Below are 22,929 nucleotides of genomic sequence, written 5' to 3'. Positions count from 1 at the left end.
TTCGTTCATTTGAACGTTCAGAAATTCAAGCACACTGAAAACCCTGGAAAAGCGGTCAAATTTTTAAAGTTCTGGAAAACCCGGAAAAGTCATGAAATTTTGAAAAATAACTGAAAATTGTGTAGCTGCACCTATTTAAAAGTCTTGATAATTATTTTAGTACTTTTTGACCAACAAAAATAATATGTCTTCCTAATTAAAAAAAATTATAGCAATAATAATGTGAATGGTAGCTGTGGTCAGGATGGCCATCATGCATTCATCAGAGACTCTAGGTGCAAGTTTAATTCCTTATATGTTCATATTAAGTCATTTGTCAGAGCAACTTGAAGGATGTTCATTTGTAATGAATACAGATCTGCTACAGTTCTGGGTTATAGTAATAATAATGAGAATTGTTAAGAATTGAATAGTATTATTGAAAAACCTTTTAAATTTTCATTAATTAATAACGGTACTAGAAATTGTTTTAAAAGTCTTTAAACAGTAGAATGAATTTACAAGATTTTTGCAAAAGAAGTTCTTAAATTTTTTCAAAAGTAGACCTTGGGAACATGGAAAAATCGTTCAATTTTAAAACCAGCTTTATGTAGCAACCCTTCATAATTCTAAGAAATTTTTATTTATTTTTTTAATTCTAATTTGATTAACATAATTCTTTCCTTTTGCTGGCGGTTTTCTGAAAGACAGGAGGATCCGGCGAACAAGTGGTCCCTGCATTGTCCCCGGGCTTCGCAGAAGAGAAGGGATCTCTGGGGACTGGCCTGAAGAGGCAATGCTGCCAACGCAACTCTTCGACGTTGGAATCCGCGATATACATAATATATATAGTATCCTTTATAGATGTCACATCCTGAATGCGGCTCTGTGGCACGCCCAGGTATGTATAAGTCTCTCCAGCGCAAATGTGTCGTATGGCGCTTCTATCAACGAGCTCAGGATCTTCAGGGATGCCATTAAGTTTTCCTCGCTTCAAATAAACCTTGGCGCATTTGTCTAACCCAAATTCCATTCCAATTTCCTTAGTTTTCCATTTTAATTTAATTTAATTAATTTCCATTTTCAAATTCCTCCTGTTTTCTCACGTCGCATGGCAAATGAGTGAATCGGCGCGGAAACAGGTTGTATTTCAGATCGCATAGTGACCTCTATACTAAAATAGTGTAGCGAGTGGGTCGTTTTATATTTCTTTTAGATCAGGCACTAGGCTTTTCTTGGTCCTTCCTTATTTTTAGTCGTTTTTTACTGAATTTTCAAGTTTTATTCACACTTCCATTATCAACTATATTGGATAGTTAATTAATTCAATTTTTTATTCATGATTGAACAGTAATCTATTTTATCTGGAATAATTTTATGCAAAATAAGCATGAAAAAGATTCAACATTAAAAAACAGATTTCCAAACTATCTCACTTTTCTGCTCATAAAGAAATAAATAACAAAAAAGGTAAAAGAGGGAGAAAAAGATTGTGTTTTTAGTAATTGACGTAATGTTCTATTCTGTGATTCCAAATTGTTCAAATGACAAAAACAATACGAAGTATTGTAAACGACAATTTGAAATTGATCGTTATTTTTTGATAAGTAATACATTTTACTGAAATAAACAGAAATCGGGGTATTTTTATTGATATGATTGTGGCACCTGTACAAAATATTAAAGAATTTTGCCTATAATCAGTAAAAAACTAAGATCCACAATATTGTACAAAAGACTTGTTGATAAAATACAAAATTCAGGGAATTTATCCGAAAAACATGTTGAACATCAAGAAAAGAGTTAGTTTTGTTTTCAAAAAAAAAGAAGTAATGAAAAATTAGATACAAATAATAACAAAAAGTTCTTAATCTCTCTTAAATTTTGCTACTAAAGTTAGAGAAAAGCCAACAAAGCTATTAATTTAAAAACGGACTTCTCAAGATACAACAAATGATAGGATAGAGTTATTAATTGGTTAAATTAACTTTCTTTTACTTTAAAGTAAAATGGATTCTTTTATAAAATAATCATTTGTTCTCTAAATATATAGATTATATTATAATTAATCAATCTTTTATTAATATTCATCAGAATATTTTCTTTTCAAGTAAATCAATTTAGCATATCTTTATCTTATCCTATAAATAAACCTTGACGAAGAGGTCTAAATAGGCCTCGAAACATGTTATTTCCCTAGTAGTATAAAAAGGACAAAGAAAGGAAAAAGTGAGAGATTGATTTTAGTTGACTTTTTCCCTTTTCTCCAACTTTTTTCTTTTTGGTTATTTTTGTCTCTATTTAGCCGAAAAGTGTGTTAGTTTGTAAATCTGCTTTTTAAGGGTGAATATTTTTTATGCTCATTTTGCAGAAAATTATTTCTAATAAAGTAGATTACTATTCAATCTTAAATACAAAATTTTTAAATAGAGGCTCTAAGCTCATGATTTATTCCAATCAGCATGGTTTACTTACGAATATTTTAAGAGTTCTTTTAATTGAGTTCTGAATGATTTACCTTACTTTCTTGATAGAAATCTTTTTATTTCAGTTTTTGAAAAAATAATTAATTTTAATATTAGCAATTTTAGAAATTCATTAATTTTCTTGGATTATTATTTTTTCTTTATGTAAAATGTAATAATCTCAATAGATTGGTTAAAAATCAACCAAATAATTCAATTTAATGTCACATATGGTATTTGTGATATTAATTGTTTAAACTTATCGGCACAGTTTTTAGAAACAAATGATTAATTCAATTGGATCAAGAAAAAATATCGCGACGGGTCAGTTCTAGTATCAGAGGAAACTAAACGCGAAGGTTGTATTGCTAATAAGTATTATTTCTGATCGAAATTTTCCTTTGATGTTATGAGCACCCTAGGGACTATTTATTTATAATTTTTAAATTTAGAAATCTATTATTTAGAAATTTAAACTCGTAACTCTTAATTCTTTAGAATCTGTCTGTTTCATTAAACTATCGTAATATTGCAGATTCAACATTATTTTTATCTAAAGGAAAGATTTTCACTATTTAATATTATTAGTTTAGATTATTCTTTGTTTGCCTTAAGAACGAGCAAGCGTCCTAAAAATATATTTTTTCACAATATCCAATTAAAACATGTAATTGAATAAAACATTTTCTTAATTCAGTATGAAATATTTATATTATCAGGGATCGGATCATGTGACTTTTTTTTATATAAAATTCGACTTTTTGCGACTTCTTGAAGAAAAACGCGACTAATTGACTTTTTCTGTTTCTTTTTCTCATAAGTTCGCTATACTTTATAGTTTTAATTTTAATCGCAATGGACTTTTTAAGATTGAAATTCAAAACTAGAAAAAATTGTACAATTTTGAAAGAATACATTAAAAATTGAATAATTTCTCATGAACTTTTTGCTTAAAAAATCGTAAGTTAATAGCGTTTGAATATTATAATAATTTCTAATTTCGTGAAACCGTATTCAAAGTTTTGATTTTTCCAAATAGTCTTTTTCCTCTTCTTTTAAGAAACGTCTCCTTTACCCTTTTTTCTCGTCTTACGTTTGAATACGAACTGATTTAAGAAAAATGAATCAGAAAATCCAAATATTTTTAGTTGAAAGTTCATTATTTTTCGTGAAAATTAAACTATTTGGCTAATAATTTTATTATTTTGCTGACAATTCCACTATTTTGTTAAAAAAAAATATCTTCTTGTTCAAAAATTAAGCTGTTCTGTTGAAGAATTGCCTTTTTCTATAGAAAATTCATTCTTTTGGATTGAAAATTTTCCTTTTTTAGTAAAAACGTCAAGTTTTTTGGTTAAAAATTTATCTTTTTTTTGGTTGCAAATTAACCTTTTTTTTAAATTCAACTATCTTCTGAAAAATATTGTTTTTTTTTCGCTTGAAAATTCGACAGTTTGGTTGAAATTTTGCCGTTTTTGTTTGAAAATTCGACTACTCGCTTACAAATTAATCTTTGCTGTTTGAAAATTCAACTAGAGGCTAAAATTTCGACTTCTTTCGACTTAAAATATTGTGAATTTAAAGCGTTTTATATTGAATTCAAGGTTATCTATATTAAATGCATTTAAAACAATTTATTCCTCTATTTTTGTGAAAAGTCTCTATATTTCCCCTGTTTCGTGTACATTTTTAGTTGGGAAGTTTAAAATAATGAAAAATTATTTATTTCATATTAAAATTATACATTCGCAAATTAAAATTTTGATTGTTGAAAAATATTTGAAACGGTGTATGACTGCAGGCAAAGTATGAGTGATGAATTTGAATCAAAGCTTTTAAGTTCAGGTGATAATTTTTTTCATAAAATTGAATTTTTATATTTTTGTTGAAAACAACAGGTACGCAAAAAATTTGAGAAAGCATTTTGCACAGTTAAGCAGGTTCTGCAAGAAGTACTTTTGCTTGTTTATGATATCTTGCACCATTTCCGAGTAAAATAAAAAATTTAATATCTATAAAGAAAAAAATTCTCTGGTTCACAAAAGTGGTTTAAACCGCATAAAAATTGATAGAATAACATTTTTATATGAACAAAAACTCAAACAAAATTTGTTTTTTATATAGTTAGAGTTCCTCCCTTTTCACAGAAATTACCCATAATTATTTTTCTAGTCCTTCAACTTGTTTTTTTAAATTTTATATAAAAATTAAAAGTTGAAATTTAAAATTGTCTTTATTCATTTTTTCTATCATTCTGTAAAAGTTTAATGTCTCTGTGCAAATTTAGATTCACAATAATTAATGAAACTCGAAGAATAAATGTAAATGCCAAGCGAAAAGTGTGTCCAGATTTTGAAACTGTGCACAGAAGAGCAATTTAAAATATAGTTAATAACAGATTGGTACAGTTAAAATAATCGGGTGCTAGTTAATAAAAGATTGGTACAGTTAAAATAATTAAGTGCTCTGCTGCAACTGCAGTTTCCAAAAAAGAAATATTGAATTTTTATTTTTCTCGGAAATGGTACAAGATATCAAAATGAGTAAAGAAATTTGTTGTACAAGTCTTTTAACTGTTCAAACTATTTTCTTAACATTTTTTCGTATCCGTTGTTTGCAAGAAAAATGCGAAAATTCGATTTTATGACAAAAATTTCTCCTGGCCATAAAAGTTATTTCACCTGCATAAAACTCACAATATATTTTCCTAATGATAGGACAAATTTAACAAAAAATTGTCTAAAAATATTCCCACCTTAAAGAAAATTTTTTTTTTTTTTTGAAAAACAAAGCGAAAAATTCAAATATTCATAAATTATTACATTTTTTTCTCACAATTCACAAAAATACCTATAGCCTGATTTCCTCTAGAAAAACGAAATATTTGTACCTCAGAGAATCTGCGACTTCAAGTGTAGAACTTGCCTGATTTGAAATGGATTCGGCCTATTCCTAAACTTAGATTTACATTTTTTATTGAATCAAACTAAATTATATTTTGAGCTCGTCAGATGAATGGCTACTAATATTTAATAGGATGCTTTTTCTTCAACGCAATCGTGAATATGGTCATCAGAGCACACGTTACATATTTACAGCATACACCGTTTAATTATTTAATATTACAAATATAGATTATTCTTTGTTTGTCGTAAGGACGAGCGATGAGTATAACATTTTCTTCATTTAATAAAAAATATTTCAAATTGTTATTTCCTGCATTTCCTAAAGCTTCGAATAATATTTTGTAGATGAAACGGTGGATGATTTCAGGCAAAGCTTGAGTGATAAATTTGAGTCAAAGCTTCCAAGTTCAGGTGATACGTCGGACATATGCCAATAGATATTACCTAACATGAAATTTTATCACCTGGACACTATTAGTTAAAATCTTAGAATGTGTGTTGGGTGAGATTGGAATTTGCAATTTTTTAGGTATAGCTACAGGAAGGCCGGTAGATTGTTCTGAAATGAATATTTAGTTTTAAGTAGGAAGGGCCAGGGTTAAATATCAATCGTGCGTATAAAATATTTTACTGTGGGTAAAATTGATATTTTTCTTAAGAAAAAATACACGATGGGTCAAAAGTATCCGAGAAAGTATCCGAGATGAAGAAATTTCTCGAATACAAATCGTGAAATGAATTTGACATAGTGGTACTAATAATGCCTATCAAAAAAGGGCAATGCGTTTTGATGATAAAGCGGAGCCCAATCTTTATTTTGATGAACGGATTTTTACAAGGTCTTTTCCACGTCAGCCAACTATGCTGATCTGTATATTTATTATTGATTTTTTATTACTGATGGTGCTTTTGATTTTTGTGTCATGTTCCCTTTTTCAGGTTCAATTTATTACGAATATTATACGTATTAAATTGATATACAATTGTATAATTATCTGTAATCTTGACATATTTCTTAAAAACACATGCTACGGCTATTAACATTTACTCAAACTTCAGCCTTTGGACCGTTGTCTCATTCGTGTCTCTTATTCCCTGGGTTAAACAATTTTAATTAAAAATTTACTTTCATATTATTTTATTAATTACACGTGTCAACTTTTTTATATTTTCCCGGTTTACTTTTCAGAAGTGCAATATAGTGGTTGATAAGTTCATCTAGTTAAGTATATTTTAAAAATTATTTTCGAGTTTTATCAATTAATCGTTAATTATTATGTACATTAAAACCATTTAGTTTAAGTATATTTGATCATTTTTTTAAAGATATAAAAACGTTATTGTGGAATTTGTCTTCTTAAATGATATGCATTTAAAATTATAATGCTTTTCAGATCTGACGTTCTTCTTAATTTCGGTATAGTTTATTTACGCATTACAGGGATGGTGTATCGCATAACATGTGGGTAACTTAATTTCTTAATTTTATTTGTCAATTCAAGTTTTTGTGTTTATTATTTTTAACAATAAGATTTTTTCAGTCTTGGATACTGATGACTGATGACTGGTAGATGCATGATTTTTCGGTTACGAGAATTTCTTCTCTGGAAACAATAACAAAGTATGCTTACATTTTGTTTTCTTTAAATTACATACCAAATTGTTCTTTTCTGTTTTTTAAGTATTTCTTTCGCAACAATGATTGTTGCTACACGGCTTCTCATTTACTTCATTTTTATAATTATAAATATTTGATTAATACGTGTAAATAATGAAATATAAATCGTTTCAAACATTTTTTTGATTTACTTTTCGGAAGTGTTATTTTATAGTGTCTTGTAATTTAATTCAAGTTAAGTAAATGTTTGCAGTTATCACAAATTTTATAAATGCATTATTAACCATTATTTTTTCTTCCTTCGTTTTCCTTTGCCTTGTATCTATGTTTTGTATCCTTATGAATATTTGAAGATTTTTTAAAATTGAGGCCAAATAATTTTTACCTCAATTTCTCGTAAGAAATCTTTTTATTTGAATTTTTGTATAAAGAATGCTTCAAATACAGTGAACCCGAGAGATAGGGCCCCCAGAGTTTGTTCTTCCGAGAATTGATGCAGTGCAGTGGGAAATAGTGAGAGCAGCGGGGAAGGTGCTCACTCACATTTGACTGCTTACATTCGGAGTGGACTTTTGTCTAGGGAGTTAGGTCCAAGGTCAGTCCCAAAACCGGCACTCACTCCAGGGTTTACTGTATTAGCAGTTTTAGAAATGGCAACTTTATTTTCTAAAAAGTAAGATGACTTCAAAATTTCATTTGCTACGTTTTAGTCTTAGTATTTTTAGCTCCAAATTTCCATAGATTATGTATAAATCATACCAAGTAACTCAAATGAATACATTCCTAGATTGTATTATTGTAGCTGTTTTTTATATTACAATTCTTGATATTATTTATTGGTAAATTTATTTGTGCTTGTTGTTTTTAACAGTCCTATATTTATTTCAGATTGTTGTATTCTGATGACGGATAAACTAGGGCTACAAAACTATTCAATTTAAAAACACTTTATTGAATTTAAAATTGTGCAGACCTTTAAATTTGAAATAATGCAATCGGTATACGGTACACGAAGTGAAATTAAATTTTAAAATAAAGTAATTTTTTAATATAAACCATTTACACTCAAAAACTATTTTCTCCTTTCGAATTTTGGTACATCTCATATTATCTACAAATTATGCCTGAGAAAATAGATTAAGCATTTAGAAAGAATGTAGAATAAGAGTAGGCACAGCACTTTCGTAATTAAAATCTTTTAAATCCTTTTTATTTCTATGATATCAAGAGCCATAAAAGTAAAAAAAAACTACAGTAGGTCAGACCATAAAGATGCAAAAATACATATCCTTTTTATGCTACTCGTTCCATATTCATCTCCAATTTTAGAGTTTGCTTACAAGCTTCCAGATTCTAGAATATATTGTTCTGGTCTCTTTCTTATTCTCATAAGAAGACGAATAGCAAAAGTGAACACCCAACGACCGCCTCTAAATCACACAATTTTTGTTCCCAGTTTAAGCTACGTAAGTTTGGGAAAAATCCTCAAAATCTCGGTAGGCAACTCGCTTCTTTTCCGACATGGAAAATAAAATTATTGCGAAGCGCCTCGACGATTTTTATCCTTTTGTTGTTTTTTTCAACTTCTAGAAAAAGGAGAGGTTGTAGACGAACGTCCATCGCGATTTCCCTGCATCTTGATAAAAGGTACCAACCCTCTTGACGAGGGAGCAACCAATGAGAATCGCATGATAGTGGCGCAGAATCCGCAGAATTTACCCTCAGCGAAACAAAATTTCATTGGCTGCCTCTGGTCCAATAGAATTTGGTTCAATATTGATCTTCAGTTGAGTGAATTGTTGAAAGTTTTTTATTGGCAAAGTTGTAAAGTGTTTTACGAGCGATATAGAACGTCCGAGCGCGTTATGATGGCCGTGAGTTATTAACATTGCCAGGATATTGTTCGATACTTCCACGAATTCATAGATTGAAGTCCTCCTAGAGAAAGATTTTTCCTGTCCTGATTAAAAAACTCATAAAATGATTCATCCCATCCTGCTAGTTGCAATAGATTTTAATTCTGAGTTGGTTTGAATTTTCCGGATGGTAAAGGAAGTGGGTTCATTGATACACTTTAAAAATAGTTTAAACTTAAATTCTACAATTTCAAATTGTACATATTATATTTTAAGTACTTCCATTTGGAAACCGTATAATATTTTATATTTGAAAATTAATAACCTATTATTTTTTTAATGAATCCTATTTTTAATATAGTACAGGGTCACCGCAGTTCAGGCAAATCCTGAACTGCCATACATTCACTTTTTTCTCAAATTATTTTGTAGTCACTTTTCTAAATTCTTTAAAAAAATTGTGGATATTTTAAAAGATTTAAAAAGTTCTGAATAGATTTTATTAATTAAAGGGATTATAAAGAAGTTCAAGGATTAAAAATTTTTTTTCAGATAATATGCCAAGAATTTCGGAAGAGCCTAAAACAATTGCAAAAAGTTGTAAAGAATTTAAATTTTCTAGGATATTTAAAAAGATTCCAAAGAAATGGAATGGATTTTTATTTTCTAGGTATTCCAAAGGACTTTTATGATTTTATGAAACTTTTAAAACTTCCAGGGACTTTTAAAGGGGTTTAAAAAACTTCAAGGGATTTCAAAAGATTTAAATAGATAAACATTTTTTAGGTTATTTTAAAAGATTCCAGAAGGTATTTTCGAGAATTTCAAAAGATGCAAGGAAGTTCAAAATATTTTAAAGGATTTGCAATATTCTATAATATTTTAAAATATCACGAGAAATTTGTGATAGATTTGAATCATAATAAATTCACTACAAATTTTTAAGATTTTAGGGAATTTTTCACACTTTCAAGATATTTGAAAGAGATTTGAATAAGATAAAGGAATTTTAAGAGATTTTAAAGTCTTTGAACTTTTATAGAGTATTGAAAAAATTCCAGATACTTTCAAAAACTTAAAAAATTTCGAGGGATTTCAAACATTTTTTAGGATATTTTAACAGATTCCAAGTCTTTTTCAAGAACTTTCAAAAACTTTCATGGAATTTCGAAATATTGCAAAGGATTTGAAATGGTTTATGGTATTTTATAGCATCCGAAGGAGTTTGTAATAAACTTTAATAATTTAAAAGGGATTCCCCAGGATTTATAATATTTTAAGATACGATTAAAAATTCAAAGGAATTTTCAAGAGCCTTAAAAATTCAAAGGAATTTTCAAGAGCCTTACAAATTTGCAAAGGATTTTAATAGATATCGATGGATTTAAAATATTTTATAGCTTTTAAAAAATTCCAATCAATTTTTAATAGATTTCAATATTGTTAAGGCACACCAAAGGATTTTTTAGATTTTAGGGTATCTTTAAAACCTCCCATGAAATTTAAAGATCTTTGAAAAGATTCGATGGATTTCAATAGATTTCAAAGGCACTGCTATTTTTCAGGGTGTTGAAAAAGTGTCCAGAAATTTTCAGAAACTTAAAAAATTTCAAAAGATTTGAAAGATTTTAGATATTTAAAAAAATCAAGAAATTGTCAAGAGCTTTAAAAATTGTAAGGGATTTCAAAAAATTTCAAAAGATCAAAATTTGTTTAGGGGAATTTAAAAGATTCTAAGGCATTTTCCAGAACATTAGAAAATTTAAGGAATTTCAGGATATTTAAAGAAATTTCAAAGATTTTAAGATATTTTCAAAAATTTCAAAGGTTTTTCAAGAGTTCCAAAAAATGGCAAGGGATTTGAAAAGATTTTAAAACAGTGTATATATTTTAAGTGATTCTAAAATATTCCAAATTTGTTTAAAGAGCTTTAAAAGCTTTTCAAAGGATTTCTTCGAAAGATTTTAAGGGATTTAAAATATTTAAGCATATTTGAAAGATTTCGAGGAATTTTTTATAAATTTCAAATTTTGCTTTAAAGGATTTTAAAGGATTGCATTTTTTAGGAATTTTTAAAAGATTCTAAGGCATTTTCAAGAGCTTATAAGTTTCCAAAGAATTTCAAAATATTTTAGCGGATTTTAAATATTTTACGGTATTTTAAAAAAATCCAATGAATTTTTAATAGATATTTTTTAAATCTTAAGGGTTTTTAACAGCTTTATAAAGTTTTAAATGATTTCGAAAGACTTCAACATTTAAAACATTTTAGAATATTCAAAAAGATTCCTATGATTTTTTAAGAGCTCCAAAATATTTCAAGGCATTCGAAAAGTTTTTAAAGGAATTAAATTTTAAGGGTAGTTTTAAAGATTCCAAGGCATTTTTAATAGCTTTCAATAATTTCAAGGAATTCCAAAAGGCGTTTAAAGATTTCAGGGCATTTTTAAAACTTCTAAGACATTTTAAAGAGCTTCAAAAAGTTTCAAGGAAATTCAAAAGATTTCAAATGATTTGAATTTTTTGGGTAATAAAAAACATTATGGGGAAATTTTAAGACCTTTAAAAAATGTCAACAATTTTTTTAAGGATTTTAAATATTTTAGAGTATTTTGAAAGATCCAAGGAATTTTCAATTGATTTAAATACTTTAATTAGATTTTAATGGATCAAAAATATTTTCGGGTATTTTGGAAGATTAAAAGGCCAATTTTGAAGGGGTTATTTTCAACGATTTTACAATTACATAATGCTGTTTAGAATTTCATAAAGTATTGGAGGACATAAAACGATTTTATAGAACCTCTTGAGTAAAAATGCTTCGACTTGAGTTCGACTTGGTTATGTCTTGAGTTCGTCGCCAAGACATCGATGTCTGGCTGCGTCTCAAAACTGAGTCGAGACATAGGCCTTTGTCTTACTTTTATGGCTACGATAGGTAAAACGGCGTTTACTTGTCTCAAGTCAAGCCTTGTCTTAGCTAAGACGACGTTTACTTGATTCAATACGAGCCTTGTCTTCGCAGAGATTATCAAACATTCTTTGGCTCATAAATGAGATTAAAATTGATGAATGAAAAATTTCTTATTATTGAATTAGTTATTTTAAATTTAAAAATTCAGAGTCGGTGGGTCTGAACGAGTATAACCCTTAAAAATTTTCTTAAAAAAAAAAAATAAAAATTGTAACTTACTGGAAGGATCTCCTGCAATCTCCTACAAGATTGTTCAAACAATTAACAAAGATTAGCTTTTATGACTGTTAGAAATAATCTTTTTGTTGAGGCAGGTATACGCATGAAGTTATAAGCCTCACGTGTTGGAGTCATAAAAATACGACTCAAGAGATTAATTTATGCCTTCAAGGCATAAAAACTTGTCTCCAAGATATAAATTGAAGTCTGGCTCCGTCTAAAAACTGAGACATGCTCAAGTCGAACTTTTCGACTTCAGCATGTCTTGATTGGGGGAAATTCAAGTCGAACTCAAGTGGAAGCTTTTTTATTCAGGCTATAAGGTTCTGAGATATTTTAACAGATTCGAAGGGACTTTATCAGAATTTCGAAGAATTCAATGATTTTAAGGGAGTTATAAGTTTTCAAGGTATTTTAATAAATTTTGCAACATTCCAGGAAATATCAGATTTCATAGAATTTCACGGTTTTTCGTAATATTTTAATAGATTTCAACAAATTCACTCAGAAGAAGTGAGGTATTTCGTTCTGTTTCCGATATTTAGACATTTAAAAACATTTTTGTAATTCATTTAAATTCATTGGGAATTTATCCTGAATTCTTATTAATTTACCCTATATTCTTTTGAATTATTTTCACCTGTTTGGAATTCTTTTGAAGCCTTTAAATTGACCTGAATCCTTTTAAATTCACTCAATTATTCTACTCCATTTGCATAATTGAATTCTGAGAAATTACATTAAATTCTTTGGAAATGTCTTGAAATTTTCTAAATTACTTCAAATTTACTGATTTTAGTGAATTTTTCAATATTTTTTATTGTTTTCAAGTAACTTGATTGTTTTTTAAATCAACTTTGAATATATATTTTGTTACACTAAAGCTAAAAAACCTAGGCATCCAATATTTTGTGTGTGAATATTATGAAGAGATTAAAAAATAAAATGTTTGAAATTAAAGTTTCACAATATTATCATGATTTATAACATTTTGAGTTACATTGTGGAAATCTTGAATAATTGCAATTATTAATTACTCAGAAATCGATTTCGATGCAAAGCAGGAAAACAATTTGAAATACAATTATAAAAATACATTCTTAAATTCCCGACATTTTATATTTTCTTATTAGAGTAAAGGGTGAATTCTTGTGATACAATCAAAATAGTTTTGCTTTGAGTGAAGCTCCCTTATATATTAATGCTTTTATAACTAAATGGACCTTGATTGTCGTACACCCAAGGGGGTGGTATATCTTTTAAAATAACAGTTTACAGAGAAATTAGCAGCACTTCACTGTGCAAACAGGGTTTCAAGTGGGGGAACTTATACCCAGTTTCAAGGGCTCCTTTTTTAGGGAGTGAAGCAAAAAATAGATATGGGAAAAGATAACAATTTAGGGTGATGTCATCGAAAGCATCTGCAGAATTAGAGTTTCTCAGGTGCAAAAATAGGTTTTATTTTCTTTTTTTTTACAATGCCCTCAAATAAGCGAAAAAAATTAAAAACTTTAAATGAATTTCTGTTAATGAATATTATACGATGTATTACATTACTTATATATTTTAATCGTTTATTTGTAGGATTCCAAGATTTTTAAAATATGGTTTAATTTTTAAATATTAGCCAGTGTTAAATGCTTCACACTGGCGCATTTGAGGACTTTTAAGTGTAACTGTATAATTGGAAAAAATTGTATATTTGTATGATATTTGAAAATGGCCAGTTGAATATAAGAACTCACTCATTCATGGCTGTAATCTCTGAAACATTCTTTCCTGGTCGAGTCGAAACATCCGGCAGTCCGTATGTTTATGTATGTTCATATTACTTCATAATACGGTCCCGTCTGAAAGTACGGACTAGTCAAGGGGAAGGGGAAGCTTGAAATGTGGGTGGGGTGTGACTCGCGTTTAGGCATATAGAGTCGATACCTTCTTTCCTGTCTCATCTCTCTGCAAAATTTTATTTGGACGGAAAGTAAGTAGATCTTTCAGTAAATATATACATTTTTTATATAAGATCTAACATTATAACTTACCCAGGAAACAAGAAACGATTGATTATTTTACGATTCACCAAAAAATATTTCGTTACCAATTAAAAAACGACTGTTAATTGTAATAATACTATTCACAAAAGAAAATTACAGACCAGAAAAAAGAAAAACTTTATTTTTAAAATTTAATCACTATAATATCGAATAGTTATCGTAGCATAGTATTGTAAAACGCAATACTCTGCATTTTTCTTTCAATGCGAAAGAGAGAGACTGCGGCTGCGCATACGCCATGCGCAAACCAAAAGCTCGTCCATGTTTACATTTTATTATAATCGCAAATCTTTAATTCAGCGATTTGTATAATTTATTATGATTTATTGAAAAATTTGATAGTTATATAAAATTCTATTTCATTAACATATATTTACATTTGATTACAATTTAAATATTATAATAATTAAAATATTTAAATTAATTTGATATTTCATTTTCAATTCATATTTAAAAAATAGGTTTCTTATGATAGACATTATTGAATCTTAAAAATCCAATTCATTTACGTCCCTAACTTATCTGCATTTTCCTATTCAAACTTACTTGCAGCCACTTCCCATTCACTACAATTAAATAATGAAGAGCGGAATCTGCATTATACAATTCATCGGACTACATCAAACATCAATTGTATGATGCAGATTCGTTTCTGTAAAAGGGAACCTGCACTTCTCCATTCAGTTTGGCATCCTTCTAACTCCATTTCATTGAGAACTTGAAACGATTCATGTGTTTCTTCTGTCAATCGTAAATCACGAATTGAACTTAATTTAGTTTTTTTAGGTTATGTTCTCCTATTCAGAATGTCTTAAAACTATAGAACGAGTATATCTCCGAATGCGGCTTGGCAGAATTAATTAAGTCCAAAATAGCTGACCAATTCAAAGAGTCCCAAAACAATTGAAATGCAACTTTGTTAATCTGGAATTTTAATATACAAATTTCAAAGCGCTCCAGTTCAATCAAGCTGATATAAACTCGGAAATAAATGATTATTGTAGCAGTAATTATACATTTAAATCAAAATAGTACCTGCTTTTGGATGAACGCGAAAGTGTGTAATTTTGATTCAATAGAATTTTGTTCTCAGTGTAACAGTTTCATTTCACAATTCATTTTCGCATTTAAAATAATGTTACGAACTGTTTAGATATTTTTCTTTAAATTTGCAATAATTACGTGAATTGTTCAAGCTGGTTTTTAAATGAATTTAAACAAAACGATGAGGGTTAGAAATATTCGTTAAGAAAAAAAAGCATAGCTCAGTCAAAACGTCGTAAATCATTCATATATATGGAAATTACAGTCACATGTATACTAAAGCAATTAAAAAATTTCTTAGCCTTTTTACGTACTCCAAGTGCGAAGTCACATTCGGCCCAACATTGGCCTATAGTCGGCCAACATATTGCCGAAGCTCGGCTGCCATTATTGCGCCAATGACGGAATGATAATTATGGCCTGCACTTGGCTGCCATTGTCGGCCTAATACTGTGTACCAATACCAGACCAACCTGGATGCCGGAGTTAATTTAAAAACTGATAAAAAATAATTTAATTTTTCTTAGAACGCATCTGCTTTATCCATTCATCATTATCCGACTGCATATCGTTTGAATATTATTAATAATTTCAAGAATTGAAATTTCATTTAAACATTTCGGTTAATTTTAACGATTACTGCTATAGTCTAAGGATATAACAAAAATGTATTTAAAAAATAAATATTAATTGATTGCGAGTACTTTAAATATAAATATTAATGGGCCTGTTTAGATTAAATACATATATTACATTTCGAACATTATACTACAAATAAATATTCTGACGCTACGGGGTAACGAACCTACATGTATATACCTAAATCTATCACCTAGCAGTCGGGAGTGCTAATTTTTTTTAAACAATGTTTATTGAAATCAATTTACATAATATATTTATATACATTTATAGCGCTGTAAAAAAATTTGTAAGAAAAAGCGCTTGATTTATATCGCTTAAAGAGTGTATGTTCTAATCGGCCTACTTTAGACGCTCACAGAATCGTCATGGGAAAATAAAAAGAATTAGAATTATGCTTCTTACATATCTATTATTACATACTAAAGTTTACTATCTATATTGATCTTGATTGATAACTAGAAAAATTTAAAGAGAAATAGAAAATAAAAACTAGTTTAACATTTGTATGCGCAGTAATTATTTATGCTAGCCACCAATACCGCTTTGTAGTGTGCCTGTGTTTGTCCTTATTATCCCTTAGGGGTATGTTAGTTGAGTATCTACGTGGAATATTAAAATTCTCATACATTTCATTTGCCTTGTGTAATATTCTTTTATCAAACTTATGCCTATGTATATGATAAATAGCGGGTATGTTATTGAAATTTTGAAGATAACCTTCGCTATTCAAGTGTGTGAATGATTCTGGAAGTATATAAACTGTCAATCTCGCTTTTTCATGATAACCCGGATTAGGATAATATGGCCCCGAAATTAGTGGTTTTTCAGTGTTACATGCTGCACTAGCGATGTAGTTCCTGGTTAATTTCAGTATAAACTTGTCTGCACATGGATAATTAGCGCGGTCGTATAATTTTTGATTGGAGTAGTGTCGTCGATAATTGTGCTAACCAATGCGCTAAACCGACAAGTGGAAATTCTGTGAAAAAGCCATCCTCATTTGTTACAGTTCAGAAATGTTAAAGAACCAAATTTTAAGCTCTCTTTTTCTAATTATTTATTATGCGGCGTTATGTAAATGTGAAATACACGAACTGTTAACAGGACTATCAATACAATAATTTTTAAATAAATAATTTAAATCGATTACAATTTTCCTTCGCATAATATTTCGTTTTTTCCTTTGTAGATTATTTTTAAACTTTTTGCAATTACAGGAAATGTAATTTTTCATAAACATTTACAATTTCTAATGATAGAACTGAAAGAATTTTATCGTGAATTTTGACAATTTTTCAATAAACATCTTCTTATCTTTCGTGTAAGATTTTCTTTTTAGTTGCTAAAAGTAAGATTTGGCGAAATAAAGTGCCGATGCTGGACCAAGCGCTGCGTGGAGGATCTGCAAATATAAATAGCCAATATATGCTGCCAGAACTGGCTCAACATTGGGCCGATTTAAATAAAACATGACTTGTCGTAGTAAAAGTAACATTTGGCTCAGTAAGGTGCCGTCACTGGACCAGGCTTTGGTTGATCCTCGTGAAACATGGTTTTCCGTACTAAAAGTGAAACTTGGCGCAATAAAGTGCCGATATTAAGTCAAACATCGGTGGAGGATCGGCAAATATAATGTGCCTGAAGTTTCGAACGTTCAAGTGAACGAAATATTTTTACCGATTTCTATTTTACCCATAAATATTATTCCAACTGCAATTTAAAACATGCATGATAATTTTGTTTCAATAATAAATTATTTTCAACATAAATTTGAAAAAAATGTACGCACTTTTTCTGGTTTTCAAAGTTAGCAGTAAAAAATTTCGTTCATTTGAACGTTCAGAACTTTTGGCACATGCAAATATAAATAGCCAATATAGGCTGCCAGAACTGGCTCAACATTGGGCCGATTTAAATAAAACATGATTTGTCGTAGTAAAAGTGACATTTGGCTCAGTAAGGTGCCGTTACTGGACCAGGCTTTGGTTGATCCTCGTGAAACATGGTTTCCCGTACTAAAAGTGATACTTGGCGCAATAAAGTGCCGATATTAAGTCAAACATCGGCGGAGGATCGGCAAATATAAATAGCCAATATAAGCTGTCAGCACTGGCTCAACACAGGGCCGATTAAAATGCCGATATTGGGCCAATATCTTTAGCCGACCTTTGGCTGCCTAAATTGGACCAACACTGGGCCGCGTATTCATCTCCAGCAATTCGCACTTGGGACTATTTCTGATCGAAGTGTCGCCGTATTAGTCAAATATTTTCCATAAACTTGGATATTCGTTCCGCATTTTCGGGATGATTAGTCCATCATTTTGAGACCAGACCTGGTGGAAATACACCACTGGCGCAGTACTGGCTGAGTGCAGATTTCCCGTGTCCCAGTAGTAAATATGTACTGGGCCGGTACTAGCTGGCAATTTTCCGCAGTACTGGTGTGCGGCACTGCACACAAGTACTAGTTCTGCACTGGCAAACCGCTGTGAGAGTTAAAAAATGAATAATATATACAGTAATGCAACGACAATGCTTGAAATGCGATTATGGAAATAAGAGATTTTTGATTAGCTGTAACCTCCAGAATTATATTGAAGCTCTCAAAGGAAAGTGATTATTCTTTTATCAGTGCGCGTATAACCTCAAAAAATCTTTGTTTACAACTTTTCTACGATACGCCCGATTTTACATATTAATATGTATTGATTATAACTGTTTTCAATTTAAGATTTTTAATAATTACGTCATGTATGTATCTAATCTTCTTCTATATATATTATTATTATTATTATTATTATTATTATTATTATTATTATTATTATATAAAAATGAATGTTTGTATGTCCTTTATAGAATTGTAAACTATGCATTTGATCATGTGATGATCTTTAGAAAAAGTTGTTGTGCATGAGCCCACGAAGGTTTCTGAGTTGGTACGACCAATTTTTAACTAAAAAGCAGCAATAAAAAGTATACTTACTCCGCGGTGGCGAAGCCGATGCCACAGGGCGCAGCTAGTACATAATAAAGATTTAAGTATTTATATATATGGTTGATATATTTTTGCCACATTATACCTAAAGATATATCGGCCTATGAGCTAGAAAAAATTATAGGCACTTCAGCCAGAAAACGCAGCTAGATAGGCTGTCAAGTTTAGCTTTATTTTTCACCTAGAATATCTAGCTAAACCTGGTTAGGTGTGACACCTATACTTGTTTAGCAATAGAAATATAGACATTACAGCTACGTTTTCTAGATACTGCACCTATATTTTTCCTGCAAGTAAATGTTTAATACAGGTAACTATTTAGGAAGACGGAATCCGGCGATACTTTCTAGCTGGGATAGCAAGAATTCTAGGAAATATACCTACAATTTTTTTTCAGTGAATATTGCCGCATGGTGGACATTGTCTAATTTGCGGAAAGCTTGCCTAAACCTTGCAATGAAAGCTTCCGGGCCTTCCATCGCACGGTTTAGGCAAGCTTGCCGCAAACTCTTATGCTATCTGGGTACCCAATATCTCAAATTGGGCATACTCCTCATATCAGATCACTTCATTGCAACAGGAATGCCTTCTACTTATCGGGCAGTAACATCATAAACCTGAAAGAAAACTTATCTTCTCTAATTTTTTATATAATAATAATAATATGGATATATGAGGGATTAAAATTGACATATTTTAAATTTTCTTATTTGAAGCAGGGCTATCTGCCACGAATTACGACACACGAATTGCAATTTTATTTTTATAATGCCAGATTGTAATTTCACTTTGTACACTTCTGTTGAAAAATTATAGTAAAATCCCTTGGCTCCTCTTCTAAAATCGCTGAAATCCGTTTACACCTTATCATGCAAGCTACCAGACCTTGCATCGCAAGGTTTAGGCAAGCTTGCCGCTAACTCTTGTGCTATCTAGGATATAACTGTTTCTAAGTGTGTTATGAAGATATCCTGCGAATGCCAGATAAACAAATTCTCCTTTGAAGTTATTAATAAGCAAAGTTTGATATTTACATTCCCGATAGGATAAAACCTATGTGTTTATTACAGAAAATAAAAATTGCTTTTTTTAAAGAATACCCAAGTATGTTTAGAAAAAATACTTTTTCAGTTTATATGAAGGATAATCATTTTAAAATTTGTATTTAATACTTTTTATATTTTTTTCCATTAAGTTAATATCATCATTTGTAATATAGTTCTTGAAAGACTTGTATTCATCGTTATTAAGTTTAACGCTAAACCGGTTCAATCAGTGTATGGTCCCGAATATTTATTAAATATATTTTTTTGTCACAATACAAAAAAAAACTAGCAATAAAAAAGTTCGCGCAGTACTCGATAAATCTGAATTAGTTCAATTTAACTAATTAGCAGTCAAATTTGACTAATTATAGAAGTATGAACTCAGTAACTGATAATTGGTAAAAAATAACTAATTGAATTGGGCACTTATCGCAGCGAAGAAAAGAATTATTAATTAAATAACAAAGGTACAAACTAGAGACCCTTTTTTCAAATCAAAAATCCCCTAGTTTCCCTAAAATTAAGCTGTTGAACCACTTTAATCTCTGTAGCAATATAAAAAAATAAAGCGAGTTTCTCATGTATATTCATTATAAACTTACTATTTCTCCGTTTAAATCTAAAAGTCCGGGGCACACTTCTCGTGAATTTCCGTGATAGCTAGTGTCTTCTTTGAAATCCACTCTCTCGGTTATTCTTGAAATTCTGTTTGAGTAACAAAATAATCTTCCCTTTTTTTGCGTTAACGACTTGACACTGGATATGTTGAGAATATTCACTAATGAATTGGTAGTTCTCAGAAATAAACAATAAAAATTAGTCATCTTTTTGACTAATTAAATTGGCAAGGTACTAAAAGTGGCCCGTTGATTTAGCGAGTACGTATAGACTTTCGTTTCAGTACCTGCTCTATACGTCACCTTCGAATATTTTTCATATTTATTTTCGATTCGAAAAGATCCAAGTACATAGGTTTTTGAGATTTCTTGCCTTAGTCATTCGACATTCTCCATGTCTTGGATTTTTTCTGACTTCTTGGTAAAATGATAAAACTTAGCGCTTCTATGTAGTCCAATGTAGAGTAGTAGCACCGATTCTTGGCACGCCCAATCATTGGCATGCCAAACACCTAAGTCAATTTACAGTCAAACTCTTCTATAGCGCTGATTCTGGGGCTGACGGTGGATCGGAACAAACTCATTATAGCCCACTCCCACTCAGACCCAACGCACCCCGTGAACCTCCTGTTTCACCTACCTGTGGCGCGGCGTCAATTCTCGGAAGGGCTATAGAAGGGAGGGCTATTGAAGGGGCTCACTATATTTTATTATTGATAAATATTTTATTGTACTATATAATAAATATATGCATTATATGTAAAAATGATAGTATAATTAAATTAAGGCAAAAGCGCTTAAAAAATGTATTATCTAAGAAATTGTAAAAGGTTGCCGAAGGGGGGGGGGGTGAAAATAATTGGTGCTTTAACCCTATATGACACTTCATGCTGCAACTTATGCAAAGTTTCGTAAAGTTTACTAGACAGACGTTTTTGATCCATAATTACCCCGGTTAGCGGTACCTTTCACGATGCAGCTTGACATCTCTACGAACTTTCCATTTTCCAGATGATATTAATTTTCATAATTTTTATATTTGTTTTTGAAAATCCTCTACATATGAGGCAATAGGAGGCCATTGCACGACAAATAAAAGATTACATCCAAATATCCATAATCGTCATCTTACTATTTTCATAGGTAATAATTGCGTTAGATAAAATCGTAAGTAATTGTTGGCATCGTTTTTTCAGATCAAATTCATTTGAGAAGTAAGAGAAAAAAATTTTGTACAATCAACATGGCTACAGTCCTAAATCTATTGGATCTGACGAACGACATCTCTGAGAATGCTCACCGAAATGCTGAAAATAAGAAGAAAATTAAGACGTCTGTGAATTCATTAATTCTCATAAATACTAATACGCTTAAATCAGGTGCGGATATTACTTTTGAAATTATCGTAAACATGGATCCAAAAATTGTGTGCAGTTTTTACGTATCTGTTCGTCAGACATGTTACGTTAGTATTACCGTCACATTTAAGCCAAATGTGCCAGATACTTTTAAATATGAATTAAGTTTATATCACATAAACTCAACAATGACACTTAACTTCCTAGAAGTTTTACACCTAGAGAATATTACGGAAAAATCAACTTTTAATTGTATGCAGCCGCTACAAATATTCACTAGTACTTGGTATGGCAACTCAAATCGAATAGATTTGTTCTCAGAAAACCTGATTAACATGCATTTGTGCGTATATTGTCGGATTACAAGAAAAGATATTATAATACCCTTAGAAGTGGAAATCCCCCCGAGTGAAATGGGTCAACAGTTTTACTCACTCTACGAAAACAAAACGCTTACCGATTTCAAGATTATTTCTAGAGATAATCAAGTATTCCTTGCACATAAAGTTGTACTTGCGGCTAGATCGCCCGTTTTTAATGAATTCCAAGAATCTCAGAAAAACGAAGTCGAAATAAATGACTTTCGGTCAGATATTGTAGAACTAATGCTGCGTCACATTTACACCGACAGCATCGAGAATTTAAACGAAGAAAATGTAGAAGCGGTGCTTGCGATAGCAGATAAATACGGTTTAAAGAATCTGAAATTACTTTGTATGCAACAAATAAGTAAATGTGTAAATAATATTGCTAAAGCACTAGATTCTTTTTCAATTGCTGAAAATTATAATGTTACAGAATTTAAAGAAATGGCCGTAGAATTTATAAAAAATAACCGACTTAATCTTTAAGGCTGTAACTTCTGGGGAAATAAGCATATGTTAACCTTTTTACATTTTTTGTATACATATAAATTATAAAGGATACCTTTTCACAATAATAAAACATATACCTCAAGTTAATTTTGTTGAATTTTTTTTCAACACACCTTACGATAATCTCATAGATATTTTGCTATTGTTGTGCTTCATCATTTAAAGCCTACTGATGTGTAGCAGATTTTCTATCGATCGTTAGCTGAATTAATATTTTTGAAATAACTTTTAATTATATTTTAGAAATGGTTTTGAAAGCGAAATTCAGTAAAAAGTCTG

The 22,929-nt window shown here is 30.1% G+C and overlaps 1 protein-coding gene across 1 annotated transcript; it reads left to right on the top strand.

The window, feature by feature from the left end:
* The first annotated feature begins 868 nt into the window (after positions 1-868).
* On the top strand, positions 869-22,712 carry LOC117181640 (BTB/POZ and MATH domain-containing protein 4-like). Its single transcript, XM_033374535.1, has 2 exons — positions 869-880; positions 21,614-22,712. The coding sequence occupies exon 2, from the start codon at positions 21,661-21,663 to the stop codon at positions 22,624-22,626; it is 966 nt and encodes a 321-aa protein (XP_033230426.1). The 5' UTR covers positions 869-880; positions 21,614-21,660; the 3' UTR covers positions 22,627-22,712.
* The last annotated feature ends 217 nt before the right edge of the window (positions 22,713-22,929 follow it).

The sequence above is a fragment of the Belonocnema kinseyi genome, chromosome 10 (assembly GCF_010883055.1).
Source record: "Belonocnema kinseyi isolate 2016_QV_RU_SX_M_011 chromosome 10, B_treatae_v1, whole genome shotgun sequence".
Lineage (NCBI taxonomy): Eukaryota > Metazoa > Arthropoda > Insecta > Hymenoptera > Cynipidae > Belonocnema > Belonocnema kinseyi.
Note: the sequence above shows the minus strand (reverse complement) of the source record. Positions and strands in the feature narration are given on the sequence as shown.